Source organism: Sceloporus undulatus, chromosome 3 (assembly GCF_019175285.1).
Source record: "Sceloporus undulatus isolate JIND9_A2432 ecotype Alabama chromosome 3, SceUnd_v1.1, whole genome shotgun sequence".
NCBI classification, from domain to species: Eukaryota; Metazoa; Chordata; class Lepidosauria; order Squamata; family Phrynosomatidae; genus Sceloporus; species Sceloporus undulatus.
The window spans coordinates 43,935,244-43,957,703 of record NC_056524.1 but is presented as its reverse complement, the minus strand read 5'-3'; the positions used below and the strand labels follow the sequence as shown (position 1 = coordinate 43,957,703).

The following is a 22,460-nucleotide window of genomic DNA, read 5'->3' as shown; positions in this document are numbered from 1 at the left end:
AGAGAATTCAAAATCCCCTCCTTAAACTGCAAATCCCAGAATGCAACAGGAGGCAGCCAGAGCAGTAAAAGTGGAATAGCAGCGCTATAAGAATGTAGTGAGGTACTCTAGCATGAGAGTGTGACTTGCCCTAGGTCATCTAGTAGGTTTCCATGACTGACTGGGGATTCAGACTCTCATCTCCAGAGTTATAGTCCAACACTCAAACCACTGCACCACACTGGTTCCTGGAACACATATTTAAATGCTTTTAATTTTAGCTTTAATGATGTTTCAATCACAACTTTTAAAACATATGTTTTAACCATATGTGGCTGGTTTGGAACTTCTCTCTATATGTAAGTTCCTTGAGTCCCAGTTTTGGAAGAAGCTAGGGTGTAAATAAAGTGATAGGTGGATGAATGGTCAGTGTTATCTGTGAACAACCCTGCTGCCTCTACACAAATTGGCTTATCGCACAGGCCCTAGAATGGGCCTGTCACGTTACAAAAGGGGCCGTGATGGTAACGGGAGGTGGCATAGAACGCATCTTACCGCACAGGAGAACGCCACTGCTGGAAGTTCTCATTGCATTCCACATGCGTCCTAGAGGGGCCGATTTTCAGGAACGCTTATAAACTGTTCCTGAAAATCACCCCCTCTGGGATGCATCTGGAACACGATGGGAACTTCCAGCATCATCATCGTCGTTCTCCTGTGTGGTAAGATGCGTTCTATGCCGCCTCCCATTCCCATCATGCCCCCTTTTGTAATGCAACAGGCCCATTGCAGGGCCTGTGCAGTAAGCCTCAAAGTTTCAAAGGTTGGGCCAAGAGGCTTACCGGTATTAAGAACAACTGTCACAACTAGTATTGTAGTATTTGCCCTGAATACCTGTTAGATGAAATATGATACCATTCACAGTTCAGTACCCCACTTTCCAAATCTTGTTAGAAACTGAGCAGCTGCTTTCTGTACCAGTTGCAGCAATGTCTAGGCTGTTTCTCCTAGAATTTCCAACAGCACAGATGAGCATGGCCAGATCCCCCTCTTCTCAAAAGGTATGGAATCTACACAGTAGGTATAAGCAGTCTGCAAAGACCCTGGTGAAGTACTGGGGGCCCAGTATCAGTCATAATTTTTCTTGCTTAACTTAAACCAGGCCTGGGGTCATTGGCCATCATGTTTGGACAAATTCAGAGATAAGATAGGTTGGAACTGATGCCAAGATTCATTTTTTAAAAATTAATTTTAAAAAATCATGCTGAGTAGTTCTGTACATTTGCGTGTATGTGCCTTCAAGCCAGCTTTTGCCACATGGTGAACCCATTAATTTCATAGGGTTTTCTTAGGCAAGGAATACCCGGAGGTGTTTTTGCCAGTTCTTACCTCTGAAATATAGTCCACAGCATCTGGTATTCATTGACAGTCTCCCAACCAAGTACTGACCAGGGCTGACCCTGCTTAACTTCCAAGATCAGAAGAGATTTAGTGCCTTAAGGGTTTAGGGTATGCTAAGTCTTTAGGGAGAGAAAGCCCTAACAACCCAGTGATGACTGACCATGGTTAGACACCATAAAATACAGAACAAATGTTCAACGTGATGACAGAAAGCAAGGTGGGAGGGGAAATGAGATGGAAAATTGTGGAGATGGAAAACTGACTAGGACAGTGAGCAAGGCCATTCTGAAGCACCATTTTATCCCAGCTGTAGATCTTAAAATAGCACTGGTGATCACAAAGTGCTGTGGCATGCCACAAGACAGTAGCCAATAGACTGAACTTATTTCAGTTAGTATTATGGTAGTGCTTTCAAATACTCAAAAGAATTCACATATACCATTAGGGGATTCTTACAGCACTTTGTAATCTAGATCAGTATTGAGGCTTTGCTTTGTAGACTCTAAAGCAGGCATGTAGACGGTGCTCCCAATCTTCACTTTTGCAGGCCCCAAAGCTATCTGGCTGTGACATAGCCCCCCCCCCACCCGTGTGTGTGTGTGTGTGTGTGTGTGTGTGTGTGATTTTCCAGGTGATTTTTTAACCTGATCCATTGTGGTTTATCTTCCCAACCCTACTTTCCTCCAGCCAAAAATGCCAACTGGAAATGACATGACATCAGTGGTGTGCTGCCCACAGCTAGTTGAGATGAATTCCTTTTTCCAGAAAAAACTGCTTTACAAATTAAGATCCCCATGCAATATAGGAATTTTAATCTTAATCTTAATTTGAATGGAATTTTGCTCATAAACACACATTTTTAAAAGTATGCCATTGTCTTCTGGTTGGTGGAATGAGACAAACAAGCAGAAGTACTCTGCTTGTTATCACTTCTTTAATGACCCTAGCAGTGACAGTAGTTTTGGAAATTACTAAGGCGGGTTACACACCGCCATTTAGTACGTATTCTATATGTACTAGGGTTAGGAAGGGGCGGTGCTTCCACACACCTCTAACCCTAGTACGTATAGAATACGTACAAGATGGCAGCGCCCTGTTCATACAGGTGCCGCCATCTTTACGTATCGGACGCTGTGCGTCCGGACGTCGCGAGTCCACCCCAGGCGCCTCACGACGTCATAGAGGCACCGCAAGAAGAAGCTCCAAAATGGAGCTTCTTTTTTGCTTCGCGCGGGAGCCGCGCGGTGTGGCTGCTGCAGCTCCCTCACGGAGCAAATGGCGCCGGCGGGAGACCGCCTCAAAGCGGCGGTCTATAACCCGCCCCCGATACATTTAGAAACTGCAAGTCAAAGTAACCTCTACTATGATGAATCAGTAAAGTTTCTATCCAGATTTTTTTTATAGCAATTGCAATAGCAGCTTCATTTATATACTGCTTCATACTATACTAAGCAGTCTCTAAGCAGTTTATAACTGTAAGCTAATTGTCCCCAACAAGCTGGATACTCATTTTAGTGACCTCAGAAGGATGCAAGGCTGAGTCTCTGGCTGGGATTGAACTCATAACCTTGTGGTTTGTTAGTGAGTGGCTGCAAGTACTAATGTTAACGGTCAGTAAGGAAGATTCATCTCATCATCATCATCTCAATGTCTGCAACAATTATGAGGCACAGTACAACGATGATGAGATGAATAGGAGGCTAACAACTTGCACCAAAATCCAGCAACTTGCACCATTCACATTTTTAAAAAAGTAACCAAAACAAATAGTTCTGGGTGCTTTTGAGAAATGAGAATGTGTTAACTTGTAAAAATTGTAATCATAACATCAGATAATTTAGGGACAGTGCCTCAGAGCCATAACTGTAAGTACTTACTTTTTTTTAAAGCAACATACTTAGCTGTGCTTCTTAACCAGAAATACCAGAATAAAAACCAAGAATAAGGGAATATGTGAGAAAGGATGGATTGTATTGTTACTCTCCTGAACATCATTAGGAAGCAGGAAGCTAAGCTACATTCTCTGTAGTTCATTCTAATTTACTTCACTGCATTTCTTCGGTGAAGCATGAAATGGATGTAAGCTGAGGTTGTTTGACACCACTTTGACTGCCATAGCTCAGTGCTGTGGAATTCTGGGAACTATAATTTTGTGAGACATTTAGCCTTCTCTGTCAGAGAGCTCTGGTGTTACAACAAACGATAACCCCCAGAATTCCGTAGTGTTGAGATATGTTAGAGTGTTATCAAACTGTATTATTTCTGCAGTATGGCTACGGCCAGATCAGAGACCCTTGCACTCACTGAATGAAATACTCCCATGTCTTAGTAACATTTTTTTTTTTTTTTGCCATTTTAAATAAGCCTCTTCTGAACATAGACAAAGGGGGTAATGTGGTCTTATTGTGTAACACGATATGCAAATTGGGTTCAAATGGGAAAGGGATTTGAAGGATATTTTTCCTGCCAGTTTCTAAATTAGAATACTGTACCTGCAATTGTATCATTGAAAATTAGCATGCAAACATATACATAGTTTTGAGTCTCTCCCTGCCAACATTTGATGAGAAATAACTCAATTGGGGAAATAATTCTTTGATCCATTTGTGATTAATATTACTGCAATTAAAAGTGACAGGGAGTACAACTCCAATCTGTTTGTTGAAACATTCTTCCTTTACTAGATGTCTGCTTGTGGTTTTAAAGAAATCTGGATTTAAGTAACATGATTCATCTGTAAAAAGTCAGACAGTAGACTGAAGAATTGCTGTGCTGGATTCAGACAAGATCTGTTTGGCAATATTGTGCTTCTCTGCCTGAGAATTCTAAATACCCCTCCTTAAAACTGCAAATCCCAGAATGCAACAGGAGGCAGCTAGAGGAGTCAAAGTGGAATAGTAGCACTTTAAGAGGATAGTGTGATAAACATCATAGTGTGGCATAAATCTCTCTACATACTGATTCTACAGACTAGCACGGCTATATCTTTGAATAAAAGTTAAAGAGCTAGTTCATTGTCAAATATTCATGTGAACAGGCCATTCTGTGACTGAGAACATTTGTTTTTGTTAACTGCCCTTGTGTTGACTCATTGTGACCCTGTGGATGACACATTTCCAAGAGTCCCTGTCCTCAACTGCTCTGCTCAGATCCTGCAGGCTCAGGCCAGTGGTTTCCCTGATTGAATCTAACCATCTGGTATGTGATCTCCCTCTCTTTCTGCTGCCTTCTAGCTTTCCTAGCATCATTGTATTTTTAATGATTAATTCCTTCTCATAATGTGACCAAAGTATGACAACCTCAATTTAGACATTTTGGTTTCCAGGGAGAGTTTCATCCTGATTTATTCTAGGACCCAGTTTTTGTCTTTTTGGCCATCCACAATATCCTCAGTACTCTTTGCAAGCACCACATCTCAAGGATCTTGTCCAGTACTTCCATAGCTGCCCTTCCCAATTCTAGTCTTCTGATTTTTTGGCTGCTGTCTCCATTCTGAGCAATATTTGAACCAAGATATGGGAACTTTTTGACTATTTAATTTTCTCATTATCTAGGGTGAATTCTTGTTTATCTTCCATGGTCATAATTGTTGTTTGCTTAATGTTCAGCATTAAGCCTACCTTGGCACTTTCCTCTTTTAACCTTCTTCAGTAATTGCTACAGGTCTTTGTTTTTGCTAGTAGTATTGTATCATCTGCATATCTTAGGTTGTTAATGTTCCCTCTTCTGATCTTCACTCCTCCTGCCTCTGCTCTGCATATAATATTTTTGGCATGAAAATAAATAGGGTGAATAAATAATATGATAGTATGCAGCCTTGTTTGAGCCTTTTGCAAATTGGGAAACATTCTGATTTTTCATATTCTGTTCTGACAGCAACCTCATATTCTGAGTACAAGTTACACATCAGGACAATCAGATATTGTGGCACTCCCATTCCTCTAATAACAAGCCATACTTTTTATTGATCTATACAGTCAAAGGCTTTGCTGTAGTCAATAAAGCGCATGGCGATTTTCTTCTGGAATTCTCTGGTGTGCTCCATTATCCATTGTATGTTTGAAATGTGATCCCTATGCCGCTTCCTTTCCTGAAACCAGTTTGTATCGCTGGGATTTCATGCTCCATATAGGGTAGAAGTCTTTGCTGCAGAATTTTGATCATGACTTTGCTTGCCTAGGAGAATTATTGCAGTCTTTTGTGTCTCCTTTTATTTTATAGAAGGGAATGTATATTGATCACTTCCAGTCTATGAGCCTGGAATTGTTTTCAATATTTGTTGGCAGATTTTAGTTAGAACTTTTACATCTGTTTATTATACAAATCAGACTGTGCTAGAAGGTACTAAAATGTGTTTCAACTGTCACAGTGAAACATAAAACCCAGATTAAGTGATAGACTTTTTCATTTTTTTAGTGACAGAGCCAGCCCAGATTATTCCCAGTTGTTTGAGATAGGAGTAAATGCTGTAAGTAACATTTATAAGTATCAAAACATAGGAAACATAAGAAGTTGCTTTACTCCAAGTGTGACCATCTCATCTATCTAGCTATATTACTCTCCAAAGTTTGAGGTAGCGGAGATGACCAGTTTGTGAGAAGTGTGAAAGCAGTGAGATTCTCCCAAGATGAGAGGCACTAAGGGGACTTTGGGAGACTTCTGGGACTAGGAGAGATTTGAGAGACTTTGTGGCTGAGGAGGAGGTACTGCCTGCCTCTCCATCCCTAGGAAAGCTTGATTGTATGGTGAACAAGAAAGTTGGACTCCCAACTTTCCATGAACTTCCAAGACCCAGAAAGCTATCTGTATCATGAGTAAAATAGGAATGTTTAGCTAGTTGCATTGCGGATTATTTTTTCTTTTAATTCATCTGGATATAAGCATTTTTGTAACTTGCAACTACTCCTAAGTAGTTACAAAATCAAAACCAGATTGAAATTATTGGTGTATTTTAATTTTCTTTCCAAAGCTCAAAATAGTAAAGGATTTCTGCAAACACAATCCTAAAAAAACAAGAGTAATTCCTCTTGTGTCTCTCCACATTTTACAACATTGCTTTTTAAAATTTGTACGCCCTTGAAACTAAGCATATAGATGTAACTGGATGTTCATTTATGCATAAACAAGTTACAACAAAAATCTATGCCTATTTACTCAGAAGTAAGTCCCACTGAATTTGATGAGACAGAACACAGGACACTACACTAGTGTAAAAATAATTGAATAAATGAGGTTGAATGAGGTTGAATAAATGTGATCCTTAGTCCAGCCAATCATTTTGCAGTCACAAACACAGACCCTTCCTCTTTTGACCTGATGATTAGGGAGCTAATTTATTGTTCTGTATTAAGAGATCTTAAGGCCTTAGTACCATTTATGCCCTGAATCACACAACTCTGAGATCCAGTGTAAACATACTAGCACACTTGTCTGCTACACTAAAAGTGCACAGGATCTTTGCTTTAATATAAATGTGGAATTGCATCTTTCATATTACAATAAAATGTTAATAGAAATAAATAAATTGCTTCTGTGGTTGAGATGGTCAAAATTTTCCATCTTTCTAACATAAGGAAGTCTTCATATTACAAGGAAAACATTAACTGAAAGTGACAATTTAGAAATTGGGAGTGTAACCAGATGAAAATTTGTTCAGATAAAATATTTGGCCCGATGGTTGCAGTTTCAAAGATTTATGCTGTGTTCCTTCCAAACCAGCTTTCTTGTGTGTTCCCTTAGAATCTCTGAGGCAATTTCTCTCTCTTTTGGTGGTCAATATTAGTTTTACATTCATATGCATGATATTACAATATCTTAATATTACAATTCCAAGCAGTAGATAGAACAGTTCTGAATTTGTGTGCCTTAAACCACTTCTGAAAAAAAACCTCCCTGGACCCTTTGATCAGAAACAATTACAGACCAGGCTGTTTTTTACCATTCTTGGGCAAGGTGATCGAGAAGGCAGCTGCCTTCGAACTCCATGTTGTCTTGGATGAAGCCGATTATCTAGACCCATTTCAAACTGGCTTCAGGACGGGCTATGGAGTTGAGACTGCCATGGTCGCTTTGGTCAATGATCTCCGTCTGGGCATCAACAGGGGAAGTGTGACCCTGCTGGTGCTCTTGAACCTCTCAGCGGCATTTGATACCATAGACCATGGTATCCTTCTGGAACACCTGAGGGAGTTAGGCTTTGGGGGCACTGCACTCCAGTGGTTCCAGTCCTACCTCTCGGGTAGATTCCAGATGGTGAGGCTGGGGGATAGTTGCTCCTCCAAGAGAGAGCTGACATCTGGTGTCCCTCGGGGTGCCATCCTGTCCCCCATGCTATTTAACATTTACATGCAGCCGCTGGGAGAGATCATCCAGAGACATGGGGCACGGTGTTATCAGTACGCTGATGACACCCAAATCTATTTCTCTATGTCGCTGACTCTTGCAGTGACCAAGGATGGCATCTCTCCTCTAAATGCCTGTCTTGAGTCGGTAATGGGATGGATGAGGGAAAACAAACTCAAGTTGAATGCAAAGAAAATGGAGGTACTAGCAATAGGATCCCCGGGCCCAGGCAGAGAACTTTGCCAACCTGTCCTGGACGGGGTCACACTTCCCCTAAAGGATGAAGTGCGTAGTTTGGGAGTACTCCTAGATCCGTCTCTGCAGTTGTCATCTCAAGTAGATGCGGCGGCTAGGAGTGCTTGGTATCAACTTTGGTTGATATGCCAACTGTGCCCTTACCTGGACCAAAAGGACCTTGAAGCAGTGGTACTTGCACTGGTAATCTCTCGTTTAGATTTTTCTAATGCGCTCTACATGGGGCTATCTGTGTACCAAGTTCGGAAGCTTCAGTTAGTTCAAAATGCAGCAGCTAGATTGGTCACTGGAGCACTGAGGTTTGATCATATAACACCAATACTAAAATCACTGCACTGGCTGCCAATTAGCTTCCGGGCACAATACAAAGTGTTGGTTAATACCTTTAAAGACCTAAATGGCTTGGGCGCGAGTTATTTGAGGGAACACTATTCCCTACACAATCCGCCCCGCAGTCTCAGAATAACTAGACTATGTAAATACCAGGCTAGTGACCACTTCCCACAGAGCATTTTTCGCCATGGCCCCCAAGTTGTGGAATGATTTGCCGGAAGAGATCCGTCTCATTACCACCTTGGATGCTTTCAAGAAGGCACTGAAGACAGATCTCTTCCGGCGAGCCTACCGACCAAACCTGCTGTAAAATTCTCACCTTTGTCAGTGTTCTGTGTTTTTTATGGAGAGTCGACCAGCTGTATTGTGTTGATAGTAGTGTGTGTGTGTGTGTGTGTGTGTGTATTGTTGAAATTTGCTGAGTGCTGTAATCCTGCCTCGTTCCATAGGGAGAGGCGGGAAATAGAAATAAAATTTTATTATGATATTATTATTGTTGTTGTTGTTGTTATTATTATTATTATTATTATTATTATTATTATTATTATTATTAAAATCAGGTCACTATAAATGTCTCCTGTGGTGGGAAATCTTTTCATTCAGAAAATAAATTGTTGTACAATGTGCCCGTGTCATATGTTGGTGCGCCTTACATGGCTTTCATCATACGCTGAAAGCTGCGCCAGAAAAAGCCGTTGTGTGCCCCAGAAGAAGTAATGGGGTCTGTGTTCGTGGCGTGTGCACTGTACTGCACCATGAGCATAAGCCCCATTATTTCTAATTGGGCCCTAGCATACGCTGGATTTCCCTTACGTGGCGGGGTCCAAAATGGATCCCCAGCATAAGGGAAGGGCCCACTGTGTATGCTGATCACAGGTAGAAAACTATATAATTATGGCATTGTTTTTTGAGGGGGTTTTGGGCTATGTGGCCATGTTCTAGAAGAGTTTTTTCTTGATGTTTTGCCAACATCTGTGGCTGGCATCTTCAGAGAAGATGCCAGCCACAGATGCTGGTGAAACGTCAGGAAGAAACTCTTCTAGAACATGGCCACATAGCCCCAAAACCCCACAAAAAACTATGGATGCCGGCCATAATTATTTATGGCATTCTTAGAATCATTTTGTTGTTGTTGCTGGCGACCCTGTGGATGAGACATCTCCAAATACACCTATCCTCCACCTTCCTCCCCAGAGCCTGCAAGCCCTTGCCCACAACCCCCCGATTGAGTCTATCCATCTGGTTTGTACTTTTTTTCTCTTCCTTCTACCTTTCCTAGCATTATTGGTGTTTTTTTAATGATCCATGCCTTCTCATTATGTGGCTAAAATACGATAGTCTCAACTTGATCATCTTTACTTCCAAGGAGAGCTCTGGTCTGATCTGTTCAAGTAGCCTTTTGTTTGTCTTCTTTGCTGTCCACAGAGTCCTAAGTACCACATTTCAAATGAGTTGATGTCCTTTCTGTCTGCTTCCTTCACTATCCATCTCTCACATCCATATATAGTAATTGGGAATACAATACCTGTTTCTTACATCGTTCTTGAATTCATCTGAAATGTTATTTTGCTCATATTTTTTTATAATGATGGTTTTTGTTTTCTTCTTCAGGTTAGCTCTGATTTTTGTTATGAGCAGTTCATGATCTGTGCCACAATCAGCTCCTAGTCAGGTTTTGGAATAATTTTCTGATCTGCTAAATTCACATCTCCTTGAAATGGCCTCCTGAAGTTGCATAAAGCCTTTTAAATCAACACTAAGAAGAGACCTCTGACTACACAGTCTACAATCTCCTCTCTCTCCAGATCGGCTGAAAAAATCTATAATAATAATAATAATAATAATAATAATAATAATAATTTGTTTTATTTATATACCGCTATTCCAAAGATCATAGCGGTGAACAGCAAGTAAGCTAATTAACAAGTAAGCTAATTTGCCCCCAACAGTCTGGGTACTCATTTTAGCTCCCTCCTCGGAAGGATGCAAGCCTGAGTCGAGCTTGGGCCCTTTTGCTGGTCTTGAACTCGCAACCTTGTGGTCTTGAGTGAATGGCTGCAGTACAGGCATTTAACCACTGCGCCACCAGGGCTCCTATAACAATTGAGTTCTGATGGCAAACTTCCTTTCTCCCATCATTTTCATGCTGCCATTTATGAGCTGTGAACAGGTGGAGACAAAGATTCTTGCACACATTTCCTTTATTGTTGTCTGAGAAAAGGCAGACAATTCTAGGGCTATAGTGTCACAGTGATGGCCATGGTTCCATCCTGTGAAATTCCAGGGATTTGTTATTGGGCTTTTTCAAATCCTGGGATGGATTATTTGGGCTATTCAAATTCTTTGCCAGAAAGCTCTAGTGCCTTACCAAACTACAAACTCCAGGATTCCATATGATGCAGCCACTGCAGTTAAAGTGGAATCATAGTGCTATAACTGTATAGTGTGAAAGAGCCCCCCAGATCAGAGACAATTATGTGGGTTTTCCTCACCCAGGAGATAACCAGAGCCTGTTGATTGTATGGGAAAGTCTCTCACTGTTGATGGGTGGGAATCATGTGACCCTCCTGATATTGTAAAACTACTGTATCCCAGTACAAGCACACATGGCGTACGGGTTTGAATGTTGGACTAGAAATCAAAAGGGCCAGGGTGTGAATACCAGTTTGACCATGGTAAATTTAGTGGGTGACCTTGAACAATGGCAAACCCACTCACAACAAATCTTGCAAAGAAAAAACCCAAAATCCCACACCCCTAAACATGATAGATTCACCTTTGGGACACCATAAGTCAGAAACACCTTGAAGGTGCACCACAATAAGAAGCATCCCAGCATTCCATCACCATTGGAATGCATTGAATCTGCTACCCACCCCCCCCCCCCCCCCCCCCCCCCCCCTCTCATTTCCTAACCAGTGACCTGCTGGCTAGAGCTACTAGGAATTGTTGTTCAGAATTCTGGATGAGTCCCACCCCTTGTTTAGACTGTCTGCATGCAAGTATAGTATGGAAGCAGCCCCATGTCATGCTTAAGGCAAAAAGAGGAAGAGAGTAATAACTAGGAAATAGGGAATTGCATGTGAGAGCCAGTGTGGTATGATTTTAATGTTGGACTATGATTCTTGGAGACCAAGGTTCAGATCTCCATTCAGCCATGGAAATGTACTGGGTGACCTTGAACAAGTCACATACTCTCAGAGAAGGACAATGGCAAAGCTCCCTTGAATAATTCTGGGGACAAGTGAATTACATAATGTTATTTAGACTGGGAGAAAACTTGAAACAGGAATTTAAATAAGTAAATTTTTAATAACACAATTCAGACCTCAAACAGACAGACCAAAATAAGCAGTTTCAGCCTGTTGGGGGGATGTGGCGTTTAGATGACACACACTCTGGAAACTACCAGAAACCACCTCATGGCTGCTCTAAGGGGTGTGTGTGTAAAAGCAGGACTAAAAAGAACGAAAAATAAACCACTCTAGCCAGGAAAGTGCGCTCCTTCGACCATGCATATAAACACCCTGACACAAGACCAGTCCCAAAGGAGCACTCCATCCTAACCCTAACCTGAAACCAGTGTATAAATGCAGTGGTGCAGGAGCACATTTAAAAAGAACGGAGCCAGTGGTCGGGGCGGCTGTCCAAAAAAGGGAAAGTATGACACCTCCAATGGCTATAAGTACAACATAAACAAACCAGACAATCCAAGACAGGACATGGAATGAAGGGGGGATGTAGGAGGGCATGATTGTGCATTGCCACTGTTTTAATGGGCACACCTTTGCTCTGATGCCCTGTCTCGATGGAGGGTCACAGGTACGACTGTGTGGCCGATCAAGTGGGGGGGGGCATCCAGTGGGATGGCATTTAGGCAACAGACTCTTGCCAGTGGTGTGTTTGTTTGTACAACAGTGTACAGGGATGGTGGTGGGGGATTTATAAAAAAAATATCCAGCAGCGCAGCTTGACACCATTGCATACGGTTATGGCGTGCACATACAGGCCACCTTGGGAGCAGATGGTTTAGTCAGCGGGGTCCCAGCCTGCTCTCGGAAGAAGCAGCTTCGGGCCACTCTTTCTTGCCTGTCTGTTTGAGGCCTCTGTGTACTAGCTTTCCAAATGGGCCCATGTGAAGTCTTACTTTTTTTGGACTTGATATTCCTTCCAAGACTTCTGGAGACCTCAGGACAGGATTCGTCTTGTGGAGAGAGATGTGTGAAATCTATAAGCTGATGATTTAAAGGATTTGGTGCACTGAAAATTCTGTATAAATATTCTTTTAAAAAGACTGGATATGTATTGGTAGGTGAAGCTTCCCAGAGACCCTATAAACAAACATATCAAAAAGATTGACATCCACTCTGCCTTTTGTAGATTGCTATAAGGAAGAGGTTCCTAATATGGAAAAGCTGATAGCCATTGCTGTAGCTGATTAAAATAGTCACAGTCTCCATTCCCCAAGTGTGGGTGGTGCTATATTGAGCATTTGCTCTTACAGTTGTTGCCAGTTCAGATCTAAGCAAAAACACATGATTGGATACAACTAATCTTCCTTTCTATTCACAAATTATACCAAGTTTAGAAATGGTAACTTATTCATATGTAGAAATTGCTTCTGGGCTATAATTTTCTTTGCCAGGTTAATTTAGGAATTATGTTTTATGGCCAAATGATAAAGTCTTGGAAAACACATATTCTTAATTGTAACAAACTAGTTGTTACAATAGTATGAGCATAATCTAATGTCACTGGAACTATATATTTACTTTTCAATTTATTTAGATCATCTCAGTGTTCCTTTTCAAACTTCACATTTCACATTTCTCCTGTTTGTCAACTGGCAAAGACTCCCCTAACTCATAATCTTGGTATCCTTGATGTTAAAGAAACAAGAGTGTGAGATCAAAATTTCCATTACATCGCTAGACAGGAATCTGAAAGGAACAATGCCAAAATCATTTAAACAATGAATTTATAGGAAAGATGACTCAATCAACATTTGCAGTTCTAGAAAACAGAATTACTTGTATAATTCTTGTTTTACAGATTCCTCTCGGTATGAAGAGTAGGGGTGAAATAGGGTGAATATTTTTTAGATTGGTTGTGGCTCTCCAGCTTTCCAAGAAGAACAGAAATAAAACATGCTTGTGTTCTCAAGGTACAGAAAAGGTAATCTCAACTTCTGTCATGTTTTCCCTAAAAAGGAATGCTGCTGTTAGAGCAGGATTATTGGGCTTGTGCATTCTTTTCCTGGTGGACTCGCCAGCCGAGTATAGTGGTGGAAAAGAAACTTAACAATGCAAACCATATTCATACTTTGAAAGGTAAAGGGGTACCATGTCTGTGTTAGATATTACATATAAACTCAAGCTGGTGGTGAAGCTTTCTTCCCTGAGATAAATTTTGGGTATTGAGAGATACAATATCTCTCCTTTTCCTTCCAATGAAAGAACGGTTTATCTTTCTCTTTCACATAGGAAGTTGAGTCAAACTGTGGATCCATTTAGCCCAGTGCTGTTCATTCTGAGTGGCAACAGCTCTCTGATATGCCAGACAGGATTATTTCTTAGTCCTCCTTGGAGATCCCTGGTAGTCTGAAATGGGAAATACTAACTGGACCTAACCTTATTATCCCCCAAATCAGACAAAATTGAGTGTATTCAGGATAGTAATGTGGTATGCCTCAGAGAGCCCTTCATTACCTTTCTTGTGTTTACTTCTTTTTCAAGCCCCATTGACTGCTGCCTCTGTGCTTCATCTCAGAATGCCTAAATTGCAGCTTGTGGCTCGAGTAATGAACAAATTGTCCTTGAATTGTCTTCTTTAGCTTAGCACAAACTCTGTGTATCTCCAGTATGACATATACAAATCTGAGGAAGTAACTTACCCAATTTTTGTCCAGACCTTATACTGAAAGTTATGCAGACATGAAATCATTGCTTCGGTCCCATGGGCTTAACAGCAGAAAGGGAAATTATTGCATTGCCTAGCGCGTTGAAGTCAAAAGGTTAGTTTCTTTCCCAACTTGGTGAAAATGCAAGAGGAAGGATTATGCACTGGATGACACAACCTTCCTGGATGCACTCATCTACCATCAAAACATTGGTAGTGCAAGGCTATTAGACTTTTTTCCCTAGTTACTTTTCTGACTGTGAGACAAACGTAGTCTCACCTAATCCATCCATCACTCTGGGCCAAGAACTGTTTGTTTGTTTTATCTTGGTTCACTATAGAGAAATACATTTCTGTTAGTGTACCACTAGTCAAATTTGCACCTTAGCATACTAGGTCTAGGAATTGATTATTATTTGTAGAATAGAGGACTGCCCAAAGGAGCAGTTGGAAACTATGCCTAATACTAGGCACTCAATTCTGGACAGATGTTATAGGCTTTCTGTCATGTTATAGGCCTTCTACTCTAGGACTTAAATGCTAAGTCTTTAACCTTGGCTGTTGTGTTGGGATCCAGAGGTAGAACCAATTAATCTTCTTCCCATCCCTCTGTCAGATGACAGATAAAACAGTGCTTTAAAAAAACAACCCTTCATTATGAAATATGGAGGTTTTCAAAAACTTATTACATTAAAGGAAGGCTACAAGTCTACCATGTCCTTCCTTTCCTTTCCTTTCCTTTCCTTCTCTCTCTTTCTTTGTTTCCCTCACTTCCTCTCAGCTAAAAAGTTCTTCAATGTTGTAATTCCTCATAGGGAAGGCACACCATATTTGTTGTAATACTCGTTTTCCCAAAACCTTTATAGGGTCCCTTTTAAAGATGGGTCAGCCAGTACTGTACACATTATTTCAGATGCAGGAACACCATAGAGTTATAATTAGGATTTGGTTTCCCCAGGGTCTTATCAAGGAAGAGCTCTACAAATAATCCATGGAACTCAATATCTATTATAAATGCACTAAGTTAGTCCACAGTAGGCTGGTTGCATAACTGTTCTAATTATACTGGCTTGTAAAGAAGTTGCAATGTGCTGTCAGTATGGCCTGTGAACCAACTATGTTCTTGGACAGAGTCTAAGATAAGCCACTTTGGTCCAAGAAGACCTTGTTAGAAAACAGTGCTCTGTTGAAACCGGGGGTGGGGATTTGGCTGGAGTCGAGTTTGCTGTTTTTGTATTCATGAAAGTCATGGAGACATTATGGTGATGAATGAAGTATTAAATAAAATCTTAGATAGATTGATGTTCATAGGAGCATTTGGGGCAGAGCAAGAGGAGGGCCTTGAAGATTTGTCTCTTCAACCATAACCTTATTTGAACAAATGTCTCTTCCCTCTCTTACAGCGTTCTTTGTAAGCATTTTGTGTTTAAAAAAATTAGATGTGGAACTTAATCCTCAAATAAATCAAAGTGGCTCCAGGATAAATGTTGATAAGAGCAAGTTAGTGTATATAACTTAAATGTCTATTATTTCTTAAGTTGTACGTACATGTTGAGTCATCTATTTGATCCTGAGGGGCTCTTTTTTGTTTTGTTTCACATTTTTTTGGTTTTGTTAAACCTTTTGATATTGTGTTTTATAAACAGTTGCTATGGCAGTGGTCTGAGAATTTCCCACACATTGCAATGTTATATTTTAGTGAAGCGAGTGTAACTTTAGTTTTATAATTATAATTCCACATTCAAACTGCTTGAAGTACTGTGGTTTTTTTTTGTTGTTTTTTTTTTAGTTTATTGTAAACTACAGAATGATTCAGTAGCAGCTGACAAGACAGCTTTCTAGCTGGAATCAATCAAAGGTCTGTTCAGATCCTGACCATCGCTTTTTTCGACTACAGCTCTCATGCTGGTTAATATTTTGCAACCTGTAGTTGCCAATTTCTGTCCTTGACCATGCTTGTTCTAAACAGATTTGAACATTGGATTATGACTCTGGAGGCCAGGGTTCAAATTCCCGCTTAGCTATGAAAACCCACTGTGTGACTTTGGGCAAGTCATACTCTCAGCCTTAGAGGAAGGCAAAGCCAAGATTTGTTCAGAGGAGTTTTGTCATTGCCTTTCCCTGAGGTTGAGAGCATATGTCTTGCACAGAATCATCCAGTGAGTTTCATGATCAAATGGGGAACTGAACCCTGGTATCCAGAGTCACTGTCCATTCAAACCACTATGTTATGTTGGGTCACCTTAGGGTCGCCATAAATTGGAAATAATTTGAAGGCACACAACAATAACTACAACGAAGATGTTTTGTATTAGCAGATAAAGCATCAGAGGCTGATATCTTCTAAACCTTTTTTCTTTTTCCTTTTTCCTTCTCTTTTTTGTTTGTGGAAAAAGGCAAATCAATATTATGTATCATCAGTACTATTCTTTGTCTCACCTGATATAAACTGCTTATGGCCCTGTGGTGAAGGAGGTCAGCCTGGCCAAACTGAGGCAGATTTTAGAATTAGCATAAGTGAGCACTTGTTCCAATTTTTGTTCCAATGCCTTTGCAAGCAAGCCACTGCTGTGCATTTTTGGCTGAAAATCCAGCTCAAAATAAACTAAAAGCAGCCAAAATTCTACTTTTGTTGTATACATCTGGATTTATCAGACAATATTTAATTGATTTTTAAAAATCATTTTTATAAATTGCAGGGGTATGTCAGGAGAATTGGATGTCTAATGTTAATCTAGGATGGTAGTAGTGAGGGCATTTAATGGTTTTAGGGAGGAAACCTTTTCTTTAAAAAGGATGATAATCTGGGGATATGTGGCGCTGTGCCAGAGATTTGGTGGTGCAAAAAGTGGTGAGCATTGCATCTGGCTCTTGGGCTGCTGTTTACCCACCAACCATGTGCTGTGACTTTGTTGTTGTCTAACATCTTTGCTTCCAGATGTCATGAATAGGAACTCTATGCACATATTGGTGTTTGTATGTACAATTTCTTTACATGGTGTGATGAAGAGGCATGGCTTTTCAGTCTGTGTAGAGTTGAGGTGGTTGCATTACAGGCAGGGCTAATCCCCTTGCCCTGCCTTCTTATGTTCATGTAGCATGTGGAGGCTTTCTCTGAACCCATAATATGATAAAATCTGGAGTTTGCAAGCAGTAGGAAGAAGCAGTATCCTCCACCCCACCTCACCTTCCACCCATCCAACTGCACAGAGACTGGACAGGCGAGCTCTTTTACATTTGGACAGAAGGAATACTAGAAGTCCAATTAACAGCACAGAAGCCAGACATGGAATCAGCTAAGGTGAGCATGACAAGACAATGAGAGTGTTCCTCAAAGGTAGGATAATGAAAGCTAAGTAAGAAAGCCAAATTGATACCCTCCAATATTTCACAGACGAAATCTGGGACACATGTAGCCAGGCAACATCAGAGTGTGGTCAAGATGAGAAACATTTTGAGGAAGAACAGACAAGATAGGAGAGACTGCAGCAGTTTGCTTTTACCTGGGCCTACTTGGAAGGGCATGACTTCATTTCCTTCTTTCCTTTCCCACGTGCTCAGTTGAATGAAAATTACTTTTGTACTTCGCTCAGTTTGTAATAACTGAATTAAACTGAGGCCAAAGGGGGAAAGTTGGAGGAGGAGAGAGAACCTGTGACATTTCAAAAGCAGCTGAAAAAGTGGGACACCTGAGAATCAATTGTGATTGTCCCTGTTAAACTGGAACGGTTGGAGAGTATGAAAGCAGTGTCAGACAAAGAGTTTCCAGCCAGATGCACAAGTAATTAACACAGATGAAATACTTTAAAAATATTCGGGTTTTAGAACAAAAGGCATGGATTCAAACTTGAAATTTAAGTTGTATTATAGTCTAGTGATGAGATGATCTAGTTTATTTTATATTTATAGAAAGGCTTCACAGTTAGTGTGTCATACCTAAGGACAGGAGGGTGAACTACATGACATGTGTTGGTACCCTCCAAATCTGTGGTTGGCTAATTATTTATCCAGGGTTGCAATGTTCTCATTAAAAGCCACGTCCAGTGTCCCTAGATACTAAAGAACATGCCATAGCTATAATTATTGCAGAAATAAATTTATTGCTGGTTTTGTTTTTCTTGGTGATGATCCATTTCCTTTTGAGCCCAAGTCTTATCCACTTATGGATGAAATCACTGCCTTATAAAAACAATGCACAATTCAGGAGGCAGACAAAGAGTATCCATGTTTTTAATGAGCATCAACTTTTATGGCTTCCATAATGTGATCTTTCACCATTTATTTTAATTAAGGGGTAGGTGAAGTGTCAAGTGCTACATTGACATTGTTTCCCATGTGCAGAATACAGCAGTGTTTCACAAAGCTTTCCAAGAAAGTGGTATAATAAGTGATGTTTCCGTTAGGCGTCTTTTTCTGTAAGGCCTCCTCCTCCCCCCCATCAAGATTCCTACCATGTGAAACTTTTCTTCTTCAAATTGTTTTTATATGTTTAATTTTGAAATAAATAGAAAGGAAAACATTAAGTTTGATGTGGAAAATCTACTATTTTGAAAAAGCTTGGTTTAGGGGAAATACATTCTTGATTAGTCATTAAGGCATTCATGGGGTCCTGTGGTTTAAAATAGATTATTTCCGGGGAAAAACATTCTTTGTCCTTGGCTTTTAGATGTGTTTACAGGCATTGCACAGGCATTTTTCATTCATATTGATTTTCCATAACATTCTTTCACTGGTATGGTGTCGAGAAAGAGTTATTGTCTTGTAAATTCCTGACCTATCTTCTTATCTTCCTATCCTATCAACACTGTGTTTTTATTGCTTAAGGGTACTGTGTTAATTTGATATGAAGTTGTTTTATCTTTTTTTTTACTATGTCACAAAATTCTTTTTTTGGTGTGGTTTGGGGTGGCTGCTGAGACATTATGCTCCTTATTTATCTCACTGTGCAGTTTAGTTACATTGCAGAATGTTCACTTCAGCAGCCATTTCGCCCTTTTTCTGTAAACTGAGTTTTGTAGCTTTGCAAGCTCTTCAGCCTTCTCTGCCAAAGAGATGTAGTGCTTCACAAAGCTACAAATCCCAGGAGTCTAGGATGGAACCATGGTGATGTCAAATTGCATTATTTCCACAGTGCAGTTGCACCCTTAATCTGGTTTATATTAAGTCAGCATGTGTAGTGGTCTGTGTCAGATTGGGACTCTATGAGACTAGAGTTCAAGTCTTTGTTCTGCCATGGAAGGCCACTGAGTAACCTTGGACAAGTCACACTCTCCCAGTATTAGAGGATGCCAATGATAAACCTCCTCCATATAAAACCTGCTTAGAAAATACAGTGAGTGATATAGTTGCCATAAGGTGGAGTCTAGCTGAAGGTACATAATACTAATGAAAAAGAGCAAAGATAATGTGGTTTAAAACAGGGGATTTTAAGCCCATAAATTGCATGTGCTCCCCCCCCCCCAGCCAGTTTTGTGCCTCCCTTCATTTACTGCCTCCACTAGTAGAAGTAAATTGATGCTCATAAGGAGAGGCCTCTTCCCTTTCTAAGATACATTCTGCCCAGCTAACCCATGGAGCTCTATGGTGGAAGGAAGAGATAGCACTGGCATCTTCCTGTATAGTAGAGATGATTGCTTCAAGGAGAGATGAAGAAGGAATGGAAACCTGGGAGTTTGAATCCCCACGTGGCCATAAAACCCCACTGGGTTTCCTTGGGCAAGTCACACTCTCTCAGCCTCAAAAGGAGACACTACCATCCTCCCTTTCAACAAAGCTTGTGCCCCATGTAGAAAACAGATCACCATCACCACCACGACCACTAGCAGGCTCCCTGTCTCCCAAGGAGGGATGAAAGAGGGAGGGGGAGCCTGGGCCATAAAACCACACTGCGTGCATCCCAGCTAGGCCATGGAAACCCACTGGGTTCCCTTGGGCAAATCACACTCTCTCAGACTCAGGGGACGGCAAAGGCAAAAAAAAAAAAAAAATCCCCTCTGAAAGCCCCATGACCAGTTTACCTCAAGGTCAACATAAGTTGGAATGGAGGCACACAACAACAACAACCACCGTGGCAGGAGGCTGCCTCCTCCTCCTCCCCCCACTTTTCCCTTCCTTCCCCTTCTTCTTTCTCCATTCTTTCTCTGCCTTCCTCGTCTTTCTCTTTCCCCCTCCTCTGCTGCCACCGCTGTTCTTCTGACCCCACTCTCTCTCTCTCTCTCACACACACACACACACAAAAGCTCAAGCCCCGCTTTTCTCCATCTTTCCCCTCCGCTTCCTTCCTTGTGTTCCCCTCCAGAGACGTCGCCATGGATCATAGAATCATAGAATAGTAGAGCTGGAAGAGACCACAAGGACCATCCAGTCCAACCCCCTGCCATGCAGGAAATCCAAACCAAAGCATCCCCGACAGATGGCCGTCCAGCCTCTGTTTGAAGACCTCTAAGGAAGGAGACTCCACCCCACTCCGAGGGAGTGTGTTCCACTGTTGAACAGCCCTTACTGTCAGGAAGTTCCTTCTGAAGTTGAGGTGGAATCTCTTTTCCTGGAGCTTGCATCCATTGCTCTGGGTCCTAGTCTCTGGAGCAGCAGAAAACAAGCTTGTTCCCTCCTCAATATGACATCCCTTCAAATATTTAAACAGGGCTATCATATCACCTCTTAACCTTCTCTTCTCCAGGCTAAACATCCCCAGCTCCCTAAGTCATTCCTCATAGGGCAAGGTTTCCAGACCCTTCACCATTTTAGTCGCCCTCCTTTGGACACATGGCTCCAGTTTCTCAATGTCCTTTTTGAATTGTGGTGCCCAGAACTGGACACAATATTCCAGGTGGGGCCTGACCAAAGCAGAATATAGTGGCACTATTACTTCCCTTGATCAAGACACTATACTTCTATTGATGCAGCCTAGAATCGCATTGGCCTTGTTAGCTGCTGCATCACGCTGTTGACTCATGTTCAACTTGTGGTCTACTTGGACTCCTAGATCCCTTTCACATGTACTTTCATTCAGGCAGGTGTCCCCCATCCTATATCTGTGCATTTCATTTTTCTGCCCTAAGTGCAGTACCTTACATTTCTCCCTGTTGTATTTCATTTTGTTTGCTTTGCCCCAGCTTTCTAGTCTATTCAAGTCGTTTTGAATTTTGATCCTGTCCTCTGGAGTATTAGCTATTCCTCCTAATTTGGTGTCATCTGCAAATTTGATAAGTACAGTGGGTCCTCGCCTTACGCGGGGGATCCGTTCTGGATCCCTCCGCATAAGGCGAATTCCGCCTATGCTCGAGCCCCATTGGAAACAATGGGGCTCGTGTGCGGCGGCGCGGCGGCGCAACCGCGCTCAAGGCGCAAAGGGCACGCGCGCCCATTCAATTGAATGGGACGCGCCGCCCCTTCCGCCCCGTGCGCGCTGGAGGCTTTGAGCACCTATGCTCAAAGCCGCCTATAAAAAGGCAGCGTATGGCGAGGCGCGACTGTATGCTCCCAATTCTGTCATCCAAGTCATTGATGGAGGAAGAGGTTTTTTTTTTTGTTGTTTTTTTTTGTTGTTTTCTCTTCTTGCTGTTCCCCGCCACAGAGACAGCAGCAGTGGAGGCTGAGGGCACTCCGACCAGTTCCTACAACTCCTCGGACAGAGTTGGCCAGGCAGGCAGCGACACTATAGGTCTCCAGCACCTGGCATGCACCTGGCCAGGGCCAGCGCATTCCCTTGGCCTGCTCCCCCCAGTTGAGGGCAGCAGCACACTGCCCTCTGGAGCCTTTCCCAGACTGCTGGTGGAGCCGCGCACAAGCTCACGGACAGCTCCACATCATGTGTTGCGCGCATGTCCACCCACGTTCATGGCAGCAGTGACGGCATCCCACGAAGAGTTATTGCGTGTCCTGCTGGCATGCATGCCATATGTTCGCCAACACAGCTATGGTTTCTTGAAGGTTACCATATTTACTAGGCTTAAGCATCATGGGAGAAAAACTGCTTACTGAAATAAGCTTTATTGTAACTAAAGTAGCTCTATACATTGCAAAATTAATTTGTGCTCTCTCAGATGCCTCAAGATTCTTGAGCTGGTTTTGCATTGAAGCTACACACATAAGAGCTCCAAATTTTTTTGTTGGGAAGAATACAGTATCCTATATGTGTACTGTACTACATGTCCAGGTACGAAGCTCAGGCTAATGGCGTACCCTAAAAGAGAGTTTGGAGGTACACAAAAAATTTCCCGTCCTCCCTGTTAAAAAAAGAAAGCCAGCAA

General features: G+C 41.7%; 2 protein-coding genes across 4 annotated transcripts in view; one reads left to right on the top strand and one right to left on the bottom strand.

Annotated features, from left to right (window-relative positions):
• Nucleotides 1–22,460, top strand: part of CMSS1 (cms1 ribosomal small subunit homolog) — a 257,043-nt gene that overhangs the window by 151,951 nt on the left and 82,632 nt on the right. Inside the window, exon 1 of one of the 3 annotated variants that reach the window (XM_042456827.1) lies at nt 13,443–13,485. The exons of the other annotated variants lie outside the window; for them this stretch is intronic. Coding sequence (XP_042312761.1) covers nt 13,458–13,485 — 28 coding nt within the window. The 5' untranslated portion in view covers nt 13,443–13,457. Of the gene's footprint in view, nt 1–13,442; nt 13,486–22,460 lie in introns of those variants that run through there. 3 annotated transcript variants of the gene reach the window in all.
• Nucleotides 1–22,460, bottom strand: part of FILIP1L (filamin A interacting protein 1 like) — a 231,808-nt gene that overhangs the window by 149,065 nt on the left and 60,283 nt on the right. The window lies entirely within an intron of this gene.